Here is a 26,610-nt window from a genome sequence, read left to right as displayed (position 1 = left end):
CCACCCCCATACGGTGATAACGCTCAGATTCATTTCTTCACTGCCTCTTTTAATTTCAAAGCAATTGCCCACCTTTTCCATTGCCTGTCCAGCACTAAATCTTGTTGAAGCAAAATGTGTCCAGCTTGATGTTGGGAAAAACCGAAGCCATACTTTTGACTACTGTAAAGTTCTATGTGCTCTGCCTCTAACTCTGTCATCCTCCCTCACTGTCACCACAGTAAGCCCAGTGTCACAAAACCTTTCCATATCTACTGCATCACCAAGACTGTCTTCTTACACCTTCATGACATTGTCTGTTTCTGTCCTTACTTCTCTCCTACTCATGCCTTTATTACTTCAAGGCTTTTTAAATGCTTTCCTGCCTGGCCTCCCTGCTTCCATTCTTTGCAACCTGCAACTCACTCAGAATGCTACTGCTGGGCATCTTATTCTCCCAAAGCATTTCCACTACCCCAGTTCTCACCGGTTTTGATTGAGTCAATTTCAGGATCCTTATCCTCACCTTTAAATGCTTCTACAACCTTTCCCCAGTTGTCTCAGTGACTTCCTTTAACTTCATGTCCATGTTCACACCCTTTGCTCTCCTGACACTGGGCTACTACATGTTCCTCATTCTCTTTGCTCCACCATTACTTGCTGCCTTTTTAGACATCTTGCCCCTGCCCTTTGAACCTCTGAATCCAGATCCCTTTGTGTTTCCTCCTTGCTTTCAGCGGTCTTCTAAAGACTTTCCTTTTCAACTCTTTCTTGGTTCTGCCCCTTAAATCCATTGTACACAATCGTTTCCTTTCCATTTAGTGTCTATTCTTCATTTACCTCATCTGTAAAGTGCTTTGGAACATTTTTATGATGCTAAGAGAGCTATGTAAGTGCAAATTATTATAATATTCATGGTTATCTGTATCTTTGTGCTTGGCTACTATCCTTGTGTGGAGGATAAATGCCAACACAAACTGTTGGCATGAATGGCCTGTTGCCATGTTGCAATTTCTTTGTATTTCTATGTCCTTTGAGTGGGAGGTAAATAAATTTCTATGGGCTAAGTTGGCTCCAAGGTGACAGGCCTGGTGATGGGAGATTGGAACCAATTTGATCCTCTTTGGCAGACTTGATAATTCAATATCTGAACCGTGCAGGTCTGCAATGCTCCAGAGCGCTGGTGCTAATTGATCAGCAGCTTGGTATATTGAGGGGACCTGAAGCAATAGACCTGTTACTGAAGGTTAGGATTGTTTTCACTCAGCTCGAGATAACCCTGCAAGTTAATACTGTAAGAGGCAAGAGGATCCTAGCGAGATAGCAACAGCCATTTCTCTGAGCTGGTAAGCTGCACAGTTTTAGATAGTTAAACTCCAGCCATGCTCTTACATTGGAGGTCGCTAAGCCTTGGCTTTTAGTAATCTGAGCCCAGGTTCTCCAACCTTGAAGTAAAGTGACGTGTGCCCCTATGTAGAGAGAATGTGCACTCCATATCAGGCACGTGGAAAGTCTATTAAAGCAATGCTGTAACTGATGAAGTCATCACGCGGCATGGGGTGATGCATGTATGGTGTGATGCCATCCATATCATCTGTTAATCCAGTATAATCATAACTTTTTTGTTAAATATCCAGATTATACGAGGCGAGCAACTGTTAAATAGCAACGGTACCTTAACATTCAACTATCATGTTGAAACTTGTGGATAGACATTCTACTGATTGTACACTGTAATTTCCGTGGAAGATACGTGGATACCTCAGAGAAATGACATTTATACCATTTCTCCGGGGTTTCCGTGGAACTTCCGCAAAAATTAGATTGGATGAGCGGGAGAACCCCCATGGAAATTCAACCCCTAGCTATTTTACACACACAATATTTGATGTAATGTAATTGCTGGTACACAAGTATACTAAACTATTGGTGCATAGTATGATGCTCAAGGATTATTTTCTTCTTCTTCTCTCCTTTTTCCACCAATTTTTCATCCTTTCTCTGTTGCATTCTAAATGCGTTGACTCTTTGGAGCTGTAGTTATAGTGTCTTTCCCAAGTAGTCATTTGTGATATCAACAGTTAGGCCCTGAAATTCCTGGGGTCTACTTGTGGCAGGTTTGGTAGAGTGGAGCCCCCATTCGTTCTAACCTCAAGCTGGAGATCCTGTCCCGAATACTGGGAATGGGTTAATTTGCATAACTAGCATGGGCACTTGAGTGGTGCTCACCCCGATAATGTTTACCAGGAGGCGGAGCTGCCCAAGGCAAGAAGATCCTCCCATAACTCCCCCCACCAGATTTAAAGGGCTAAAAATGGGACAGAATCCTGGCAGAACCGGGGTCTGCTCCAAATTCCAGTCCCCTGGCAGAAATCAGGCTTTCCACCTTCTACAGTCCCAGAATTTTGGGGCTTTAATATCGGGCTTTATTTCACCCAGTATCCACATACACGACCCAAATGCACGCGCACTGCCTCTGGGGGCACGACTGGCGACCCCAGCATTCCGGTCATGTCCTGATGATGCAAGGGGACCAATTTCACGTGATCTTCTTTCTCATCAGTTTGGGTGTGGCAGTTCGTGTTTCCCATTGGGTTCATGCCTGAAGTCTGGCGCAAGCCACTTTCTAGGCCAAGGTCTCTAAAACAGAATATTTGTGGCACTCAGAATTTCCATGGGCTCAGAGTTTCGGGTCAGGAGATCAGAATTTACTTTTAAGAAGACTGGTTAAAATAAACTTATGAAGTTCATTTAAAATAGATGCTGGGAGGGAGAAGAATAAAGGTAAGTGAAATATCTTAAATTTGTAAAATGAATACGATATTAATACTGTATACCAATCAGAAAAAGAACAAAAAAAAATAAATTTTAAAAAGACAGGAAGGCAAAGAGAGTACAAGTTTTTAAAAAAAGGCAATAAGGTGAGTCCAGGTAAATGTTTTAATTTTATTTGTTATGTAAAATTTTGTTCTAAGTATTTAAATTTATTAGTTTAGGGTTAATATTTCAATAATAAAAATATTCCTGATCCTTCGATAGCTTATTACTGTAATGTTAGTGGTGGTCATTGTGTCAGTGTTGCAATGTGTAAGCTGCAGGAATTTTAAAGCAGGGAGAGGAGCTAGCTAAATTTACTGGCATTCTAAGCATCAGTTTTTAGCTCTGGACCTGTAAACGGCATATATCTTCTATTCAATTTACATTCATATTTTGTTACTGTATTTTTCTACTGATCTAGATTATTCCTTGCTAAAGGAAAGATTTATCTGTATCCCTTATCTACTTTCCATCTCTGTGGGTCAATCTGCGTACAATCCTATTGCATGTGGAACATGGGCTACGTGGAAGTTTTAAATGTAAACTCCCAACCTCCCGAACTCGCGACCTCTACCACCTAGGGCAGCAGGCACATGGGAACAACACCACCTGCACGTTTCCCTCCAAGTCTCACATCATCCCGACTTGGAAATATATCGTCGTTCCTTCATCGTCGCTGGGTCAAAATCCTGGAACTCCCTACCTAACAGCTCTGTGGGAGAACCTTCACCACACGGACTGCAGTGGTTCAAGAAGGCGGCTCACCACCACCTTCTCAAGGGCAATTAGGGATGGGCAATAAATGCTGGCCTTGCCAGCGACGCCCACATCCCATGAACGAATTTAAAAAAAAACCTTCTGTTTCAAATGTGTTGAAATGCTGGTTACTGCATGAATCCCAATCTTTAATTATAAAGTTCTGAGGCCAGCATATGAGCATTCTCCTGCCTGATTACTTTTGTTTTGGGCTGCTCCTTATTCTGTCCAGAAAGTACCACACGTGTTTCTAACTGGAAATAACCATTAACTAGGTTATTTTCATGCAAGTCAGCAGAATATTTTTCTTTTTTGTTGGCCAAGAATGATACTTTAAAGCAGTCGTGGAGACAACAACCATGGAATTATTCTATAGGCAGTTGAATGCTGTGATGGTGGAACCATAGGTTGCTATTGAAGGATGAACCAACTGGGCTGAATGGCTTCCCATATCTCTAATTATCTTTGTGATTTTTATGATACTGTATTTTCTGATATATATTTCTGATTCCTGTTTTTTTTTCTGTCCTAATGTGGCTATGCATTTGTCGTCTTAAATCATCCAGTTTTACCAGTGCTCTTCAAACAAGAGCTTCAGAGTAAAGAAGCTGAAGCAAATGGTACTGTCACACTTGGCTGCGAGCTTACTAAGACTGATGTTCCAGTGGAATGGAGACAGGGATCTGCAGTCCTTAATCCTGGAGACAAGTATGAAATGGTGCAGAAAGGTTCTACGGTTGAGTTATTAATCCACAGTCTGAAGGTTGAAGACTCCGGAGATTACACTTGTTTTTATGGTGATCAGCAGACCTCTGCCTTTCTGAGAGTTAATGGTAGGCAGGATGTACTTCACAGGTTTAGCTTCAACCATCAGCATATTATCATTGCCTTATCTTTTGATCTGTGACTCATCATTCATTAATATCTTCCTTCTTGGCTACATGACTTTTTTTAAATTTTCTTTTACTTCCTGCTTGTGTATTGGAGAACAGTTTTTCAACTGTTTTGGAATGAATTCTGTTTGGTTCATATATCTTCTATCCAAAGCCACAAATGTCTTTTAAAAATATATATGTATATATTTTTTAATTCTTAATTTGTTGAGTTTTCATATTTGTGAGTCCTTTTATGTATCTTTTCACCAGAAAGACAACAGCTTAAATGGAGATGTGGAATTCATTCTTGCTTGTTTTGCTTTCCATTCAGTTTCTCTCTCTCCTGCTTCAATTAGTTGCAAACTACTCATATTCATTCTTGAGGCGTGTGTATTTTAGTGTTCATGTGCCTTGATTTGTGGATTTTCTTGTATGGCTGCAATAGAATGGAACAGATACTGGGACTTCCACACAGGTGTGATGAGAAGTTAGTGTTTAATTATTTAGGATGATTATAGAGATTGAAAACTTGTGCCTTAAAGAGAGAGGGGTTGACCCCCATAAACGGGCGGGGGATCACGGTTTGCGATTAACCCGCGCCCGGTCATGAGTTGCAGGCAGCACGTGACAGTCGGCGTTCGTTAAGTGCGTGAGCACAAACACCCTTGCCAATATGGCGTCCTGCGCACGTCACACTGGAAGTGTGCGTACGCATCACGGACGCCCCTTTGGGTCCTTAGGCTTCCGCATAGCACCTACACAACGGGTGCTACGTGGCCCAATTTAGCCCCCAGAGTTTCACCACTAGAACCTGTTTTAAAGTAAAACAACTAGAAACATTTATGATTAATTTTTAATTTTATCTTATAAAGTAATTATAAATGCTTGTGGGTGCACATTGATGCAAAAGTAGCAGTATAGCTCAGGAGTAAGACTTGCGATCTGACTCGAGTGCACTGAAACTGGGTTTTGTAAGACCACCTCCAAAGGGTAGTTTCATATCAGTTTGATTTTGCATTAGCTGTAAAGTAACTTCTGGCCAGTATTATATAAGTGCCCAAGCAGTTCTGCACTCTTACGGAGTGCAGGATGAAGAATTGGAGCTACAATGTTGCTCCCTGTGACTAAGACTCCTTGCTGGGAGTGCAGGATCACAAAGTTATCATTGGGAATGCGGGATTCACTCTTGAGTTCATTCTTCTAGTGGAACAGAAGGGTATTCCAAAAGAATAATAATATAACCAGAATGTATTTTGTGTCCAATGAAAAAAAATTGTAAATAAGGGAACTGTGAAGAGGAGATTAATCAATTGTCTGAAAAATTCGTAAATTAATATTCCTCAGCTTTACCAGTGCTTTTCAAACAAGAGCTTCAGAATGCAGAAGCAGAAGAGGGGGGCATCGCCAAACTGTGCTGCGAGCTTACAAAACCTGATACTACAGTGGAATGGCGAAAGGGATCAGTGATACTTCTGCCATGTGGAAAATATGAAATGAAGCAACAGGGTCCCATCGTGGAATTGTTCGTCTGTGATGTGGAACCAGAAGATGCTGGTGAATACACTTGTGATTCTGGGGATAAACAAACCACTGCTTGTCTAAAAGTGAAAGGTAAAATGGAAAGTTTTCATATTGGAATTCATCGCCTTCCATGTTTTGATTCTGCTTTAGGAACCTATCATCATCATTAATTGCATAAATCATTTTTGTACCTCACATCTCCCATTTTCTTCTATTTCTACATCAATGGACTTTATCTCCTTCCTGATGAATTATATTTTCAGATTTTTTTTTAACTATTATGTTGATTGGAAATGACTATGTTTTTGTTTGGGGGTGGGAAAATGGGAATGGTCGTGGGCATTGGACCATAGCCAAGTGCGCCATTGGAGTTTGGTTGGTGATGTGACCTGGTTTGACCAAGATAAATACATGGAACGAGGCGCAGAGGCAGAGCAATGGAGAAATGATAACTGGAAGCATATGTAAGGGAAATAAATTGTGATATGATTGGGATTATGGAAACATGACTCAACCCACAAGATGGGAATGATTTTAATATGCAGAGATAAAGTTTGTTGATAGAACTGAAAGGGAGGTGATAGAAGTTTATATGTTCAAGATTACTTGAAAGCTAACAAAGTTGATGTGATATCGCAAGAAGGCAAATCACAAAAGAGCCTGTCTGAAGTTACAACCAGTTGGGGTTAGGGTTAACAACAGGAGTCCGTTACAGTCCCAGACCAGAAACAAGAAGATGACAGCTTTATTATGTACAACCAGCGGCACAAAGTTTACTTTTAATATTTTAGCAGTTTGTCAAAACAGCAGTTCCTTAAAGAAAATGATTCAGCTGTGAATAACCTGAAGAACCTGTAAGAAGTTGTTGGCCATATTATTTTCTGTAATAGTTCAAAAAATGGATGTGTTAGTCAATTTCTTTAGAATTGATATTCTGATACTGCCTATGAATTTGTCTTTCTAAATTATGCAGCCTTACCTGTGTTGTTCAAACAAGAGCTGCGAAATGAGGAAGCTGAAGAGGGTAATGTGGTCACACTGCACTGTGAACTTACTAAGCCTGGTGCTCCAGTAGAATGGAGAAAGGGATCTGTAATACTTCGTCCCAGTGAGAAGTATGAAATAAAACAAGCTGGTGCCATTGTTGAGTTATCAATCCACAATTCGAATGTGGAAGATACTGGTGAATACACCTGTGATTCTGGGGACCAACGGACTGATGCCTACTTGAAAGTTAATGGTAGGAGCAAAGTTATTATTCAGTAGAAATTTGATATAAATTGTGATCCTTGCTAATTGAAAACTAATATGCCTCAACATTCGTCTACTGTTGCTCTTGTCTTCACTCTTCAACGACTGGATTCTTTTCATCTCATGTTTTTCGTGCTTAAATGATTTTAGTTCATCTGTTTCTGCTAATTTCATGTGATTGTATTGAGGCATGGCCATTAGAAATAGAAAATAAAGCTGTTATTTGAGTGTGATCCAGTGCTGCTATACTGTTGTAAAGAAAATTACTTGTATTCTTCAGTCTTACCCATATATTTAAATGTTGCTTCACTTTATAACATTTTATATATCATGCTGCCCTAGACTGTCTTCCTTCTGTCATTATAGTTTATGTTTTCTATATAATCCAATAACAAACAACTCCTACATGCCACTTGCAGTAGTTAGATTTCATCTTTGCACTGTTGCAGTTTCATGAAATTTGCATCAGCCATGAATATGTTAGCACATTTGTATAAAATTGCTCTATACTATTTTAATGCGTTTTAACTCATTTTTAAAGTAAATCAGTTAAAGAATGTATTAAAATAGTACATAGAGGAATTTAACATAAATTTTGGTGCCTGTATAGGACTGGCATTGCTGAGACGTTAGTTCGCTAAGGTGAATCTTGGAAATGAAATATAAAATCTCCTGGCATCTTTCTTGAATTATGAGAACTAGATATCATTATACTAGAAGGACTGAAGAATGTGACTGTATTTGAAGATGCTTTTTAAGTGTAAAGTTTCACATGCAATGGAAACTAGAATATGCTACTCTTCAGAACAGCTCACTTAATCAAATTTCAGTTAAACGAGGAAGATTCATTTGCTATTCAGGAAAGTGGCACAGGAAGACTCTGGTACAGTGACCTTCAGATTTGGACCATATGTTTCATCGGAAGAACTGACTAAAGCGTGACGTACTTACTAAACCATTTGAAGACACAGAAGGGTGGATATTGATTATGGCACGTTTTTGGTAACAGCGTGCGCCCCAACCGGCTGGCCCGAGGCCGGCCCGAAATTGTTCCTCAGGCCTCGTTGACATCTTTCACTTGAACTGCCAGTGCCTGACTCCACAAGCAGCTCGCCCATTTCAAGAGGACATGGGATGGAGCAACTGGCCGGTGTTGGGGGGGGAGGGGGGGTGGAGGCGATCGCGAGGACTGTGGAGCCAGGGCAGCATTCCTGCACCATCTGATTCCAGAGGAACACTTTAAAAACCATTTTAAATCTTATCTTTTGTTGGCGGCCGCTGCTTAGGTCACATCGGCCACTTAAGACTCCTGAGGGGAACAGGCCCAGCGCCTGCTCTGCTCATCGGGAACAAATTTCCCAGAGGGGTCCTTAAAGAGGCGTTAGACCCCTCATTAACATATGCAAGGTGCCGAATGGCCGTTTTAGTAGTCATCCAGGATGCCTAAAAAATGGGCCCGATGAATTTAGCGTGGCCTGAACGCACGTGCAGATTGAGCACAGGCCATCCCACTGCCAAATTTTCATTCTTTGTGACTGGCTTGAGTAATGCACACACTTGTCTGCAGTTGTGTCATTATTATTTGAAAGTGAGAACAACTTTTTCTTCTGTCCTATTGACATTCCTTGTAAATTAAGGGTTGAAATTTCCAAAAATCCGATAAAATTAATTTATTTGGCTATATTTCAGCTGCACCAGTAATCTTGAAAAAAGAACTGCAGAGCATAGAAGTGGAGGAGTACGCCTCAGCAACCCTACATTGTGAACTGTCAAAACCTAATGTGCCAGTTACGTGGAGCAAAGGATCACTGTTGATCTCTCCGAATGAGAAGTACGAAATGAAACAGGAAGGTCCCGTACAAATATTGCAGATTCATGACTTGGAATCAGTAGACACAGGAGAGTATACCTGTTCTTTTGGGGATCATCAAACTACAGCTTCCGTAACTGTGAAAGGTAGGTTAATAAGAGTAATAAAGTAAACAATTGGGCGCATGTATGTATACCTCATTCAACAAAAGTCTCTTAAAATTCATTGTTTATAGGTTCACTAATTTCAATAAATCAGTAAGTAGTGAACAAAAGAGATCATTGTTCGTGAAGTAAATTGCAGTAAGAAAACAGGCACTAAAGGAGACCACTTACACGCTACAGTTGTTACTAAAGCATATTCTGAACAAGGTTTCAGTGAAGACACCGAAAATTCTGGAAGGGTCTTTTTTTTCGTTCATGGGATGTGGGCGTCACTGACAAGACCAGCATTTATTTGCTGCAGATGGGTTAAGTAACTCTCGCACAGTAATCTTTCTTGGTTTGTTGTACAAAAAGCCCATTAAGGTTGACCTGGTTGAGGTGAACGTGTCAATATTTTGATGTCTGGTACTTAATTAGATAGAATAACAACCCGTGGAGCTGGTTTTCGGGCAGTAAGGGGCTAGATTTTCTGGTGTGGATCCCACTTCTAAAATGGATAGTGAGAACTAGGAGGAAACAATAAAGTAAGCAAAGTATTTTTAATTTTTAAAAAAAGAGAAAGAGGGTATAGAATAGTTACAACAGGTTATATTATTTAGAGTGCTGTTATAATATAGGTCCCAGTCTTAGACCACAGATCTGACTTACATTGCCAGCAACAGCTTGCATTCTGTCAACAGAGAGGGCTTTGTTTGTAGATATTTATATGCATGTGCAGAGTTTCGATCACTGGACAATCAATGTCTTAATGTTGAAATTATTTCAAAGTAATTTGATAAAAGTGGCCAGGAGATCCAAATGTTGTTTCACTCAAGTATGAAGCTTATGCAGTGCGAGACTGCCAAGCAGTGTCTCGTACCTTCTGCCATTGCTATCCTCAGGAGTTAGAGCACTGCTGCTTTTGTGTCAGCGTCTTCCAAAATTGTTTGGCTGTGACATGAAAGGATAGAGCAATGACACTGTTCGAAATTATGTTAAAATAATATAAATAAGAGAAAAGGTGAATGGGAAAGAATATTGGGAGAAATGAAGAGACAAGTGAGAAGTAAAATGTTTTTTTTTAATTATATTTTGTTGATCCTGTTATTAATTATTAATTGGGACTGCTGTACACCAACCTGCTATCCAAATTTATGATATCACTGGAGCAAGAACTTCATAGTAACATAGTAGGTACAGCACAGGAGGAGGCCATTCGGATCATCGAGCCTGTGCCGACTTTTTGAAGGAGTTATCCAATTAGTTTCTTTCCCCATAGCCCTGTGAATTTTTTCCCTTCAAGTATTTATCCGATTCCCTTTTGAAAGTTACTATTGAATCTGCTTCCACCACCCTTTCAGACAGTGCATTCCCGATCATTACAGCTGTGTTTAAAAAAAAAAATCTGTTTCCTCATGTTGCCTCTGGCTCTTTTGCCTATCACCTTAAATCTGTGTCCTCTGGTTACTGATCCTTCTGCCACTGGAGACAGTTTCTCCTTATTTACTCTATCAAAACCATTCATGATTTTGAACACGTCTATCAAATCTCCCCTTACCTTTTCTGTTCTAAGGAGAACAACCCCAGCATCTCCAATCTCTCCATGTATCTGAAGTCCTCATCCCAGTACCATTCTAGTAAATCTCTTCTGCACCATCTCAAAGGCCTTGACATCCTTCCTAAAATGTGGTGTCCAGTATTGAACACAATATTCCAGCTAAGGCCTAACCAGTGTTTTAGAAAGGTTTAGCAAAACCTCCTTGCTTTTGTACTCTTTGCCTCTATTAATAAAGCCCAGGACCCCATATAGTCTTTTAACAACCGTCTCAGCTTGTCCTTCCACCTTCAAAGATTTGTGCATATGCACCCTCAGGTCTCTTTGTTCCTGCACTTCTTTAAAATTGCATCATTTAGTTTATATTTGCCATGTGTCTGCCCATTTTACCAATCTTACTATGTCCTGAAGTCTGTTACTATTTGCTTGAGTTCTTTGAGGACATGACGTACAGGGTGGATAAAGGGGAACCAATGGACGTGGTGTATTTAGACTTCCAGAAGGCATTCGACAAGGTGCCACATAAAAGATTATTGCTCAAGATGAAGAATCACTGGATTGGGGGTAATATTCTGGCATGGGTGGAGGATTGGTTATCTAACAGGAAGCAGAGAGTTGGGATAAATGGTTCATTCTCGGACTGGCAACCAGTAGCCAGTGGTGTTCCGCAGGGGTCGGTGCTGGGTCCCCAACTCTTTACAATCTATATTAACGATTTGGAGGAGGGGACCGAGTGTAACATATCAAAGTTTGCAGATGATACAAAGATGGGAGGGAAAGTAGAGAGTGAGGAGGACATAAAAAACCTACAAGGGGATATGGACAGGCTGGGTGAGTGGGCGGAGATTTGACAGATGCAATGCAATATTGGAAAATGTGAGGTTATGCACTTTGGCAGGAAAAATCAGAGAGCAAGTTATTATCTTAATGGCGAGAAACTGGAAAGTACTGCAGTACAAAGGGATCTGGGGGTCCTAGTGCAAGAAAATCAAAAAGTTAGTATGCAGGTGCAGCAGGTGATCAAGAAGGCCAACGGAATGTTGGCTTTTATTGCTAGGGGGATAGAATATAAAAACAGGGAGGTATTGCTGCAGTTATATAAGGTATTGGTGAGACCGCACCTAGAATACTGCATACAGTTTTGGTCTCCATACTTAAGAAAAGACATACTTGCTCTCGAGGCAGTACAAAGAAGGTTCACTCGGTTAATCCCAGGGATGAGGGGGCGGACATATGAGGAGAGGTTGAGTAGATTGGGACTCTCTACTCATTGGAGTTCAGAAGAATGAGAGGCGATCTTATTGAAACATATAAGATTGTAAAGGGGCTTGATCGGGTGGATGCGGTGAGGATGTTCCCAAGGATGGGTGAAACTAGAACTAGGAGGCATAATCTTAGAATAAGGGGCTGCTCCTTCAAAACTGAGATGAGGGGAAACTTCTTCACTCAGAGGGTGGTAGGTCTGTGGAATTTGCTGCCCCAGGAAGCTGTGGAAGCTACATCATTAAATAAGTTTAAAACAGAAATAGACAGTTTCCTAGAAGTAAAGGGAATTAGGGGTTACGGGAAGCGGGCAGGAAATTGGACATGAATTTAGATTTGAGGTTAGGATCAGATCAGCCATGATCTTATTAAATGGCGGAGCAGGCTCGAAGGGCCGATTGGCCTACTCCTGCTCCTATTTCTTATGTTCTTATGTACTATCCTCCACATTGTTTACTACATTTCTGAGTTTTGTGTCATCTGCAAACTTTGAAATTATACCCTCTACACTCAAGTCCAGGACATTAATATATATCAAAAAGAGCAGTGGTCCTAATACTGACCTCAGGAAACACCACTGTATACTTCTCTCCAGTCTGAAAAACAACCATTCACCACTACTCTCTGCTTTCTGTCCCTTACCAATTTTGTATCAATGTTGCCACTGTCCCTTTAATCCCACAGGCTTTAATTTTGCCAACAAGTCTATTATGTGGTACTTTATCAAATGCCTTTTCAAAGTCCATATGCACAACATCAACCGCGTTACCCTCATCAAAGAACTCAATTAAGTTAGTCAAACACAATTTTCCTTTAACAGATCCATACTGACTTTCATCTATTAGCCCATGCTTTTCCAAGTGCCAATTAATTTTTTCCCGGATTATTGTCTCTAAAAGTTTCCCCACCACCGACATTAGGCTGACTGGCCTGTAATAGTCGAGTTTACCCCATCCTCTTTTTTGAACAGGGGTACAATATTTGCAATCTTCCGGTCCTCCAGCACCATCACCAAGACTGTGGCCAGAGCCTCTGCAATTTTCACCCGTACTTCCTTCAGTAACCTAGGATGCATCTTTTCTGGACCAGGTGACTTATCTACTTTTGAGTACTGCCAATCTTTTAAGTACCTCCTTTATTTTTATCCTATCCAATATCGCTACTTTACCACTACAATAGCAGCATCCTCTTCTCTAGTGAAGACGGATGCGAAGTATTCATTTATTGCCTTAGCTATGCTGTTTGCCGCCACAAGAAGATTTTTTTGTCCCTAATCGGTCCCACGCTTCCTTTGACTACCCTTTTACTATTTATATGTTTTTGAAAGACTTTTGGGTTCCTTTTTATGTTAGCTGCTAATCTATTCTCATACTCTCTCTCTGCCCCTCATTCCCTTTTTTAGATCTCCTCTGTACTTTCTGTATTCAGCCTGGTTCTCTACTGTATTACAAACCTTACATTTGTCATAAGCCTCCTTTTTCTGTTTCATTTTAATCTCTGTATCTTTAGTCATCCAGGCAACTCTAGCTATGGATGCCCTTCCTTTCCCCCCTGCAGGGATGTGTCTACTCTGTACACAAACCAACTCCTCCATGAAGGCCTCCCATTGTTCATTTACTGTTTTGCCGACCAATTTTTGATTCCAATCCATCTTTTTAACTCACTGAAATTAGCCCCCCTCTATTTAAGTATTTCACATTTGATTGTTTATTCTAAACCTAATGATATTTTGATCGCTGTTCCCCAAATGCTCCCTCACTGAAAGATGCTCCACCTACCCCACTTCAAGAAACTTGTGACGCCGTTGAAAGGGAATTCAGCACAGATATCTTCTCACAGGTTGCTCTGCATAAAGCAAAATAAGATGGGAACAAAGGAAGACTAGTCAATGTGCACAGAACTGTGCAATATTTAAAATGATATAGCCATCGAGATATGTGCAATTCCATTTACTGCTGCCTGTGTAGGCACTCCTGTGTGTCCAGTGTTTTAAAGTACTCTACTTTCTGTGCTTTGACAAATAAACATTTCTTTCTGTTTTAGTATTGTCACAATATTTATATATTTTTTCACGCTGCAGTCTTGCCTGCACTTTTCAAACGATGGCTTCAGAATGAGGAAGCAGAAGAAGGCCACACTGCCACGCTACACTGTGAACTAACTAAATCTGATGCCTCATTGGAATGGAGAAAGGAATCTGTGGTACTTCAACCAAATGATAAGTACGAAATGAAGCAAAAAGGCCCCACTGCTGAGTTGTTAATTCACAATCTGAAGCCAGAAGATGCTGGAGAATATACCTGCGATTCTGGGGATCAAGAGACCACTGCCTCCTTAACTGTCACAGGTAAACAAAAAACTGTAGCTTCCTTAATTGCCATACATCAGAAACAGATCACTGCTTCCTTAACTGTCACGCAGAATGGACAGACCGTTGTTTCTTTAGCTGTTCTAGGTAAGAAACATGAAGTAAATATGATTACACTTTCTAAGCTAAGGATCAACCAAAAGGACACAATGCATTGGGAATTTCCTTTCCTGTTCTCCCACTCAGTCGCCGTAACTTCGGAGGAAGATCGGCGGAAACCCCGGCTAAACATGGAAACTGGCTTCCACCGAAGTTACGATGGCCAATTGGGGGAACCCTCGAAGAAATTCCCTTTGATGATCTTGGCCACTTTTTGCTGGTGATCTTGGAGTGTGTAAATAGACCATAGGGCTGAAACTCTGGAGGTGGGGAGGGACCATCCTGGTGTAAGTGCTATGAAACGCCTGCCCAGGACCTCGCTGCTGACTCTGCCAAATTTGGCAGGTTATGGGGAAGGTCTCTAAATTTAAGTGCCATTAATGGGTGCCCACATCATTAGGGGCACATTTGTGGCACCCAAATGCCCCGACGTGTTGCAAATTATGAGGCAGCTTGCTAGTTCGGAGAGGGGTTCTGCTCCACGGAAAGAACTTTGAAGTGCCCCCCAGAGGCCCTCTTTGTAAAAAAAAATGGCATTTTTCTTTGGGGACCAGGCCACGATCCTAGCCTGGAACTTCACATATGTCATTTGGCAGCCTGGTATCATCTGGGTTCTATCCCAAGTTCCAGGCTCTCTCCGCCCTCCCTAAACCCTTGAATTTTGGGGCCTAAGTGTTTATAATAGAGAATACTTTTCATTTTCTGGCATTTGGCATGCTTTATTTCTCTAAATGTTTTTTCAGAGCCAGATGTAACAATTGTTGATGGTTTGAAAAACGTGGAAGTAGTCGAAGGTGGGGATGCTTTGTTTGAATGCAAAGTATCCCATGAGAACGCACGAGGTGTTCAGTGGGTTCTGGGAGGAATTGAACTGCAGAATAATGAAATGAATGAAATTTCAGTGAAGAATAGCAATATTCATACCATGGCATTGAGGAAAGTCACACAGGGTGACACAGGTACTGTGATCGTGAAGGTTGGAAAGTACACGTCTTCAGCACAGCTCAACGTCAAAGGTAATAGTTAATCTTTAATGGGAAATGACTAGACTTCAAAGAAAATAAAAGATGTATTTCGCAGATTTTTTTTAGACTTTCGAAAAACTTTTAAAATTGAATATTTCGCAAATCATACAGGTGGCATTTTATTATTTTATTCTTTAAATCAATGGAGATCATTTTAGGGTTCTTTCACCCCTAGCACCCTATTAGTGTACGTTGATTATATTTTTTGGTCGTCATTTTTTTTTTGCTGCCTATTTGCCATTGCAAGATAATCAATCACACTTTTGGACCAAGTGCAAATGCCAGGTGTTATTGTGAACTTTTAATGCAGACTAAAGTTTAATTTATGCTATAGCACAGTCAATTACAATGGAAAGTTTAGAAAGGGTCTTGCTGATTTCTTGTAGTTATTTTATTTTTCAGCTACTCCATCAACTTTCACTCACCTGCTTGAAAATATGGTAGTGGACGAGGTTGAAACAGCAACTTTGCTCTGTGAACTCTCACAATCCAATGTTCCAGTTATATGGAAGAAAGGATTAACAACAATATCTCAAAGTGAGAAGCATGAAATTAAACAGGAAGGTTGTGTACAAATGTTATGCATACATGATCTAAAATCCGAGGACTCGGGTGAATACACCTGTGTTTCTGGGGATCAGCAAACCACAGCTTCCTTAACTGTAAATGGTGAGTTAAAATTAGTAATATTTTTTATCTTAATTCTTATCACGTTTCCACTAATATGATAACCTATGTTTTCTCTTTCAGCTGCTGACTGATATTCTGTTCATATTGATTTGGTTAGAATTAAGGAACAATAGAGGAGCAATTAGGCTTACTGGGTGTATATTATAGACCGCCAAATAGTGGGAATTAGATAGAGGAGCAAATTTGCAGGCAAATTACAAGAAGATGTAATAACTATAAAATAATTATGGAAAAGGACAAGGAACAATCAAATGTGAAAATACTTAACTGTGGAGGGCTAATTTCAGTGAGTTAAAACAGGATCTTGCCCAGGTGGATTGGAATCAAAAATTGGCAGGCAAAACAGTAATTGAACAATGGGAGGCTTTCAAGGAGGAGATGGTTTGGGTACAGAGTAGACACATTCCCATGTGGGGGAAAGGAAGAGCATCCAAAGCTTAGAGCTCCCTGGATGACTAAAGGTATAGAGATTAAAATGAAACAGAAGAAGAAGGCTTATGACAAATGTAAGAGTATAGAGATTGCCGGAGTAGAGTTAAGAGAGAAATCAGGAGGGCAAAAAGGGGATATGAGATTGCTTTGGCAGATCAGGCAAAGGTGAATCCAAAGAGCTTCTACAAATACATAAAGGGCAAAAGGGTAACTAGGGAGAGAGTAGGGCCTCTTAAGGATCAACAAGGTCATCTATGTGCGGAACCACAAGAGATGGGTGAGATCCTGAATGAATATTTCACATCGGTATTTACGGTTGAGAAAGGCATGGATGTTAGGGAACTTGGGGAAATAAATAGTGATGTCTTGAGGAGTGTACATATTACAGAGAGGGAGGTGCTGGAAGTCTTAACGCGCATCAAGGTAGATAAATCTCCGGGACCTGATGAAATGTATCCCAGGACGTTATGGGAGGTTAGGGAGGAAATTGCGGGTCCCCTAGCAGAGATATTTGAATCATCCACCGCTACAGGTGAGGTGCCTGAAGATTGGAGGGTAGCAAATGTTGTGCCTTTGTTTAAGAAGGGCGGCAGGGAAAAGCCTGGGAACTACAGACCAGTGAGCCTGACATCTGTAGTGGGTAAGTCGTTAGAGGGTATTCTGAGGGACAGAATCTACAGGCATTTGGAGAGGCAGGGACTAATTAGGAACAGTCAGCATGGTTTTGTGAGAGGAAAATCATGTCTCACGAATTTGATTGAGTTTTTTGAAGGGGTAACCAAGAAGATAGATGAGGGCTGTGCAGTAGACGTGGTCTACATGGACTTCAGCAAAGCATTTGACAAGGTACCGCATGGTAGGTTGTTACATAAGGTTAAATCTCATGGGATCCAAGGTGAGGTAGCCAATTGGATACAAAATTGGCTTGACGACAGAAGACAGAGGGTGGTTGTCGAGGGTTGTTTTTCAAACTGGATGCCTGTGTCCAGCGGTGTGCCTCAGGGATCGGTGCTGGGTCCGCTGTTATTTGTTATTTATATTAATGATTTGGATGAGAATTTAGGAGGCATGGTTAGTAAGTTTGCAGATGACACCAAGATTGGTGGCATTGTGGACAGTGAAGAAGGTTATCTAGGATTGCAACGGGATCTTGATAAATTGGGCCAGTGGGCCGATGAATGGCAGATGGAGTTTAATTTAGATAAATGTGAGGTGATGCATTTTGGTAGATCGAATCGGGCCAGGACCTACTCCGTTAATGGTAGGGCGTTGGGGAGAGTTATAGAACAAAGAGATCTAGGAGTACAGATTCATAGCTCCTTGAAAGTGGAGTCACAGGTGGATAGGGTGGTGAAGAAGGCATTCAGCATGCTTGGTTTCATTGGTCAGAACATTGAATGCAGGAGTTGGGATGTCTTGTTGAAGTTGTACAGGGCATTGGTGAGGCCACACTTGGAGTACTGTGTACAGTTCTGGTCACCCTATTATAGAAAGGATATTATTAAACTAGAAAGAGTGCAGAAAAGATTTACTAGGATGCTACCGGGACTTGATGGTTTGACTTACAGGGAGAGGTTAGACAGACTGGGACTTTATTCCCTGGAGAGTAGGAGGTTAAGGGGTGATCGTATAGAAGTCTATAAAATAATGAGGGGCATAGATAAGGTCGATAGTCAAAATCTTTTCCCAAAGGTAGGGGAGTCTATAACGAGGGGGCACAGATTTAAGGTGAGAGGGGAGAGATACAAAAGGATCCAGAGGGGCAATTTTTTCACTCAAAGGGTGGTGAGTGTCTGGAACGAGCTGCCAGAGGCAGTAGTAGAGGCGGGTACAATTTTGTCTTTTAAAAAGCATTTGGACAGTTACATGGGGAAGATGGGTATCGAGGGATATGGGCCAAGTGCAGGCAGTTGGGACTAGCTTAGTGGTATAAACTGGGCGACATGGACATGTTGGGCCGAAGGGCCTGTTTCCATGTTGTAACTTCTATGATTCTATGATTCTATAATACAGTAGAGAACCAGGCTGAATACAGAAAGTACAGAGGAACTTTTTTTGAAGACGTGACTAAAGTAGTGGACAGGGGACTGTCAATGGATGTTATTTATATGGACTTCCAGAAGGCATTTGAAAAGGTCCCACATAAGAGACTGTTAGCTAAGATAGAAGCCCATGGAATCGAGGGAAAAGTACGGATTTGGTTAGGAACTTGGCTGAGCGAAAGGCGACAGAGAGTAGGGATAATGGTAGGTACTCACATTGGCAGGATGTGACTAGTGGAGTCCTGCAGGGATCTGTCTTGGGGCCTCAATTATTCACAATATTTATTAACGACTTAGATGAAGGCATAGAAAGTCTCATATCTAAGTTTGCCGATGACACAAAGATTGGTGGCATTGTAAGCAGTGTCGATAAAAACATAAAATTACAAAACGATATTGATAGATTTGGTGAATCGGCAAAACTGTGGCAAATGGAATTCAATGTAGACAAATGTGAGGTCATTCACTTTGGACCAAAAAAGGATAGAACAGGGTACTTTCTAAATGGTAAAAAGTTAAAAACAGTGGATGTCCAAAGGGACTTAGGGGTTTCAGGTACATAGATCATTGAAGTGTCATGAACAGGTGCAGAAAATAATAAGGCTAATGGAATGCTGGCCTTTATATCTAGAGGACTGGAGTACAAGGGGGCAGAAGTTATGCTGCATCTATACAAACCCTGGTTAGACCGCACCTGGAGTACTGTGAGCAGTTCTGGGCACCGCACTTTTGGAAGGACATATTGGCCTTGGAGGGAGTGCAGCATAGGTTTACTAAAATGATACCCAGACTTCAAGGGTTAAGTTACGAGGAGAGATTACACAAATTGGGGTTGTATTCTTTGGAGTTTCGAAGGTTAAGGGGTGATCTGATCGAAGTTTATAAGATATTAAGGGGAACAGATAGGGTGGATAGAGAGAAACTATTTCCGCTGGTTGGGGATTCTAGGAGCAGGGGGCACAGTCTAAAAATTAGAGCCAGACCTTTCAGGAGTGAGATTAGAAAAGATTTCTATACACGAAGGGTGGTAGAAGTTTGGAACTCTCTTCCGCAAACGGCAATTGATACCAGCTCAATTGCTAAATTTAAATGTGAGATAGATAGCTTTTTGGCAACCAAAGGTATTAAGGGATATGGGCCAAAGGCAGGTATATGGAGTTAGATCACGGATCAGCCATGATCTTATCAAATGTCGGAGCAGGAACGAGGGGCTGAATGGCCTACTTCATAGAATCATAGAAGTTACAACATGGAAACAGGCCCTTCGGCCCAACATGTCCATGTCGCCCAGTTTATACCACTAAGCTAGTCCCAATTGCCTGCACTTGGCCCATATCCCTCTATACCCATCTTACCCATGTAACTGTCCAAATGCTTTTTAAAAGACAAAATTGTACCTGCCTCTGGCAGCTCGTTCCAGACACTCACCACCCTTTGAGTGAAAAAATTGCCCCTCTGGACCCTTTTGTATCTCTCCCCTCTCACCTTAAATCTATGTCCCCTCGTTATAGACTCCCCTACCTTTGGGAAAAGATTTTGACTATCTACCTTATCTATGCCCCTCATTATTTTATACACTTCTATAAGATCACCCCTTAACCTCCTACTCTCCAGGGAAAAAAGTCCTAGTCTATCTAACCTCTCCCTATAAGTCAAACCATCAAGTCCCGGTAGCATCCTAGTAAATCTTTTCTGCACTCTTTCTAGTTTAATAATATCCTTTCTATAATTGGGTGACCAGAACTGTACACAGTATTCCAAGTGTGGCCTTACTAATGTCCTGTACAACTTCAACAAGACATCCCAACTCCTGTATTCAATGTTCTTCTGTTCCTATGAGATCTAAAAAAAGGAATAAGAGGGGCAAAGAGAGAGTATGAGAATATATTAGTGGCTAACATGAAACGGAACCCAAAGTCTTTCATAAACATAAAATTAGTAAAAGGTTGTCGAAGGAAGGCTCAAAAAAGGAGATCTTGTGGAGGCAGGGGGCATGGCTGAGATACTAAATGAATACTTCGCATCTGTCTTCACTAGAGAAGAGGATGCTGCCATTGTAGCAGTAGAGGAGGTAATAGCGATATTGGACAGGATAAAAATAGATAAAGATGAGGTATTTAAAAGATTGGCAGTACTTAAAGTAGAAAAGCCACTGGGGCCTGATGGGATGCATCCTAGGTTACTGAGGGAAGTAAGGGTGGAAATTGCGGAGGTTCTGGCCATAATCTTCCAATCCTCCTTAGATATGGGCACTGTGCCAGAGGACTGGAGGATTGCAAATGTTACACTCTCCCTTTTTGAACAGGGGTATGATAAACCCAGCAAATACAGGCCAGTCAGCATAACGTTGGTGGTGGAGAAACTTTTAGAGACAATAATCCGGGACAAAGTTAATTGGCACTTGGAAAAGTATGGACTAATAAATGAAGGTCAGCATGGATTTGTTTAAAGGAAAATTGTGTTTGACTAACTTAATTGAGTTCTTTGATGAAGTAATGGAGAGGGTTGATGAGTGTAGTGCGGTTGATGTTGTGTATCTGGACTGTCAAAAGGCATTTGATGAAGTACCACATAACAGACTTGTTAGCAAAATTAAAGCCCATGGAGTCAAAGGGACATTGACATTGTGAATACAAAATTGGCTAATGGACAGAAAGCAGAGAGTATTGGTGAATGGTTGTTTTTCAGACTGGAGACAAGTATGCAGTGGTGTTCTCCAAGAGTCAGTATTAGGACCACTGCTCTTTTTGATATATATTAATGACCTGGACTTGGGTATAGAGGATATAATTTCAAAGTTTTCAGATGACACAAAACTCAGAAATGTAGTAAACAATGAGGAGGATGGTAACAGACTTCAGGAGGACATAGACAGACTGGTGAAATGGGCAGACACATGGCAGATGAAATTTAACACAGAAAAGTATGAAGTGATTCATTTTGGTAGGAAGAAAGAGGAGAGGCAATGTTAATTAGGACAATTAATGGCACAATTTTAAAGGGAGTGCAGGAACCGAGAGACCTGGGGATGTATGTACACAAATCTTTGAAGGTGGCAGGACAAGTTGAGAAGGCTGTTAAAAAAGCATATGGGATCCTGGGCTTTATTAATAGAGGCATAGAATAGAAAAGCAAGGAAGTTGTGCTAAACCTTTATAAAACACTGGTTAGGCCTCAGCTGGAGTATTGTGTTCAATTCTGGGCACCACACTTTAGGAAGGATGTCAAGGCCCTAGAGGGTGCAGAAGAGATTTACTAGAATGGTGCCAGGGATGAGGGACTTCAGTTATGTGGAGATACTGGAGAAACTGGGGTTGTTCTCCTTAGAACAAAGAAGGTTAAGAAGAAATTTGATAGAGGTGTTCAAAATCATGAACGGTTTTGACAGAGTGAATAAGGAGAAACTGTTTCCAGTGGCAGAAGGGTGGGTAACCAGAGGACACAGATTTAAGGTGATCGGCAAAAGAGTCTGAGGTGACATGAGGTAAGATTTTTTTTACGCGGAGCATTGTAATGATCTAAAATGCACTGCCTGAAAGGGTGATGGAAGCAGATTCAATAGTAACTTTCAAAAGGGAATTGGATAAGTATTGGAAGGGAAAAAATTTACAGAGCTATGGGGAAAGAGCGGGGGAATGGGACTAATTAGCTCTTTAAAGAGCCAGCACAGGCACAATAGGCTGAATGGTCTCCTCCTGTACTGTACCATACTGTGTTACTATGATATTTCCAAGTTTGAGCATTCACAGATTTGTTTTTTAATTGATACATTTTATTGTGGTAATCCTTTGGTTGTTGCTGCAGGCATGTTATTCAACTCCAGTATTCTTATTGGCCACTAATTATTATACCATGAATAAATTATTTAACAGACAAATTAATATGGACATTTTATAAACCTGTTTTTGGGGTCTGAGCCTGCATAAGCAGATTCCTTATCATTTCTAAGATGGTTTTCACAGATAGTTGATAGCTAATGAGAAACTATAATTTTGTGTCTTTTATATAGTATCGGGAGTAAAAATTATTGAATGCCTAAAGAATGTGACAGTTTTTGCCAATGAAAACGCCGTGTTTGAGTGCGAGGTTCATCCTGAAAATTTTGGCGATGTGCAGTGGTGGCTGGGAGACATTCCTTTACAGCGCAATGAAATGAATGAAATGACTGTTGAACATGGAAGGATTCACACTCTGAAATTAAAGAATGTCACTCAGGAAGACTGTGGCACTGTAACCATTAAAGTTGGAAAACACACTTCCTCTGCAAAGCTTCTAGTAAAAGGTAAAAAAAAATGAAAGTCTTTGTGTTTTGATTCTTCTGTACAGGAACTGTGTTGGAGTAGTATTGTGCTGAAATATCTAACGTGTAATTGTTATTCCAGTTAGGCAGAATGAAACATTCACAAGATAGCTTTGGACAAAGAAAGTCCTTGAGGCCTTTCATCCTTCTGGAATATAAATCATACCAACTTCCCATTACAGCTTCTAGCTGTTTCTTGAATGAAACCAGTATCCTGGCTTTGACCACCTTTTTGCCAACCTGTTCCTGTTCTTGATAAACATCTATGAAGAAATAGGTGCATAACTGGGTTTTTGCCACACTTCCAGCAACGTTATGGCAGAAAGTTTGAGGAAATTCAGGCCCTTTGCTTTTGACATTTTTTAAATGCAGACATGCTATTTTCTAACCCAGTTTATTTTTTGCTCTATACTGCATTTGTTTGGTTTTATGTTCTATAGAATGAAAGAGTGACAAGCTACAAAGAATAGTAACAGTGAGCATGATTTTAACTAGGAGCGGGTTCTCGGGGAGTGGGGGGTGGTCAGTATTCGGGTGAGAAACCCGGAGGAAAAGATCGTGCTGTTTCCCGCGCGATCGCAACTCAATTGGAGCCGCTTAACTCAGCTTCTGGGTTTCGTGTCCTCAAGCCGCACAGTTGGCGGACTGCGCACCTGCATGATGCGTTTAAAGCCCGCTATTTAATGAGCCACCCCAGCAATGCATTTTGAAGGAGAAAGGAGGAAAAAATGAATGCGGAACGTTGTAGAGCGAAGCCAGCACCGAGATTCTCCGCCACCGCCCTGGAGACATTGCTGGGCGCAGTAAGAAGCAGGAGGGAGGTGCTGTACTCAGCTGACCGCAGCAAGAAACCTGGTCGTGTCACCAAGAAGGCATGGCTGGAGGTGGCGGACGAATGAGCAGCAGAATCACGGTGCCCCAGTCGTGGCTTCAATGCAGAACGAGATTTAATGACCTAATCAGGTCAGGAAAAGTGACTACAGTTACTGATTGACCTGCATTCCGTGGTGAACATTGCCCCCCCTCACACTGCCCTGCGAAGCCTACTCCATCACATCACTCCTCACACCACTTAAGGCTCGAATTGTAAACAATTTTACAACACCAAGTTATAGTCCAACGATTTTATTTTTAATCCCACAAGCTTTCGGGGGCTTTCCCCTTCCTCAGGCGCCTGAGGAAGGGGAAAGCCCCCGAAAGCTTGTGGGATTAAAAATAGAATCGTTGGACTATAACTTGGTGTTGTAAAATTGTTTACAATTGTTAACCCCAGTCCATCACCGGCATCTCCACATCACACTTAAGGCTCAGTTTCGACTCGCCTTCACTGTCTTTACACTTCTCTGCTCCCTCCCTCCCCCCCCCCCCCCCCCCCCCAGAATTTGTGCACCCACCTCTCCCACTCACCCCAATCCTGATGCAGTGTGAGCAATCTGTCTGATAGTTACCCTCTGATGTATCTGCTTCATTGTCATCCTGACCCAAAGCAGTGCATCCGTCGGGTGACCACATCACCCTCACTCACTCACACGTCTGTACTTTCTTCCCTTGTAGAAGAGAGCGCAAAATGCAAGGGAGAGGGCAAGAACTGAAGTGGGGGGCATCCACAAATCATGGCCTTCACAGAGGCGGAGGAGGTGGCCTTGGATATAAGCCAGATGGTGGAGTGCCTGGCCACCGGGGGGTGCCGAGACTGACTCCCCTCCCAAACAACTGGTGTCTGAACTTTAACATCCTTCACACACAACATAGATTGATATTACCAGTGATTGATCTGTTGTACACCTCAGTATAATCATTGCAGAAGTAATGCAACGGGCAGCGTGTGGCCACCAGGCCGAGTCAGGAGCAGGTCCGCGTGAAGGAGCCTGCAGATGTCTGCGACCCACCTGGCGACTCAATCTGAGCCTTTATAGGCACGGCTCCTCAGAGAGGTCCAGGAAACTCCGCCTCTGCCTCACGAGGGTAGTGCCTCCTTTGACATCAGTTCCTCCATTGTTCCCCTCTCTGCTCGTCTGCAGGTCCCTGTGGCGAACCTCTGTCTGGTGGAGCTGCAACTCCCAGAACTTCATGTCGGCCTGGCGTAGATAGTGATGTGCCTCCTCCTCAGATGTAGTGCTGAATACATCCATTCCGCCCCCCCCCCCCAATCCTGATGGTGTCGGTTTGACGAGGCCCAAAATGCAGGCAAATATGTCTGAACAGAAGAATTCTGAGTGAGAACAAAGAAATCTGAGTCTAAACACTAAGAACTCCCAGCCATAGGTTTGTCTGAGGGAACTGTTTGCCCTGCTGCAAAAACTGACCTTTTATTCCCATTTGTCAATCACCGTCCAAATGGCTGCTGGCTGCAACTCGCCTCCGTCTCCGTGGCGTATTTCAGAGGCCACGGGAGACACGTTCAGGCAGAGTTAAAATTGTTTGTCTACCTCAATCCCCACAAATTTAAGTGATTTATATAATCCAACGGTCTTAACCCCCCCCCCCCCCCCCACCCTTAAATGTCATCCCGACGGTTTTAATTGCCGGCAGGTCTTCCAGATTTTCGAAGCACGAACGCACCCCTAAACTCATTTTTTGGCACATTGGAGCCGGAACTTGTTCCCACTCCCAACTTTTAAAATTTTTATTGCCCCCCCCCACCCCCAACCTACCCGTTTTTAGGGGTTAAAATCATGCCCAGTGAGTTAATTTTAATATATTGTGTACTGTTCATGTTTTTGCGTGTTTTGCAGCTATTTTTGCGTTGAGGATGTGATCTAGTGCTGAGTACTCGTCGAGTTGAAGGAGCCGTGGATAGTTGTGGGATCAGTGTTTCTGAGCCAGTGCCTACTTCATGGGGGTGATCTTAAACCCCAAGAACGGGTGGGTTGGGGCGGATGGGAGTTGAAAAAAGTTGGTTTTTGGGTCGCGACCGCAACCCAACTTTATTTCCAGGTTTAACGTCGGCTTGGAAAAGTACAGGCTCCCCACTGGGAATGCACAGTCCAAACATTTTGCGGCTGCGACCCAAAAAAACAACTATTTTCATCTCCCACCCGCCCGTTCTTGGGGTTTTAAATCACCCCCCATGTGTGCAGAGTTTGGTAATGGCACTGAACTGCTGCTGATATGAGTGCGTACTGACTGCACATACTACCCCATGCATGGCAGTTGTGGTGGGCATCAGGCTACCTCCTCAACTCTGTGAGAGCACAGATTAGTGTGCATTGAGGATCTTTTGGAATCCCTCCTCTGTCATGGTTGCCTATAATCATTTTCCAAGTGAGTTGAAGCTATCCATGACTGCACTATATACAAAAGATGGTAGAATTTGCCAATCGTGACTATTTTATTCAATCACTTTAGGTGCCCCGCCTACTTTCACACAAGAGCTTCAAAATGTAGAAGCAGTGGAAAATAACACAGCAACCTTGCATTGTGAACTGTCACAGCCCAATGTTCCAGTCACATGGAAGGTGGGCTCACTGGCAATTTCTCCAAGTGGGAAATATGAAATCAAACAAGAAGGTTATGTACACATGTTACTGATTCATAACTTGAACCTAGAGGACTCCGAAGAATATACATGTGATTCAGGAATCAGACAGAGCACTGCCATACTGCAGGTGAAAGGTAACCGATTACCTTTGGAAAAATAATTGGTTTGCTATCTTAAAGGACATTGTAATTCAAGTGCAGTGT

At 41.9% G+C, this 26,610-nt stretch overlaps 1 protein-coding gene across 1 annotated transcript in view; it reads left to right on the top strand.

Annotated features, from left to right (window-relative positions):
• LOC137299362 (obscurin-like) overlaps window positions 1–26,610 on the top strand; it is a 552,786-nt gene that overhangs the window by 280,329 nt on the left and 245,847 nt on the right. Inside the window, exons 54-61 of the mRNA XM_067968057.1 lie at window positions 5,772–6,038; window positions 6,922–7,188; window positions 8,889–9,155; window positions 14,051–14,317; window positions 15,181–15,453; window positions 15,865–16,131; window positions 22,636–22,908; window positions 26,275–26,541. Coding sequence (XP_067824158.1) covers window positions 5,772–6,038; window positions 6,922–7,188; window positions 8,889–9,155; window positions 14,051–14,317; window positions 15,181–15,453; window positions 15,865–16,131; window positions 22,636–22,908; window positions 26,275–26,541 — 2,148 coding nt within the window. The remainder of the gene's footprint in view (window positions 1–5,771; window positions 6,039–6,921; window positions 7,189–8,888; window positions 9,156–14,050; window positions 14,318–15,180; window positions 15,454–15,864; window positions 16,132–22,635; window positions 22,909–26,274; window positions 26,542–26,610) is intronic.

The sequence above is a fragment of the Heptranchias perlo genome, chromosome 2 (genome assembly GCF_035084215.1).
Source record: "Heptranchias perlo isolate sHepPer1 chromosome 2, sHepPer1.hap1, whole genome shotgun sequence".
Lineage (NCBI taxonomy): Eukaryota > Metazoa > Chordata > Chondrichthyes > Hexanchiformes > Hexanchidae > Heptranchias > Heptranchias perlo.
Note: the sequence above shows the minus strand (reverse complement) of the source record. Positions and strands in the feature narration are given on the sequence as shown.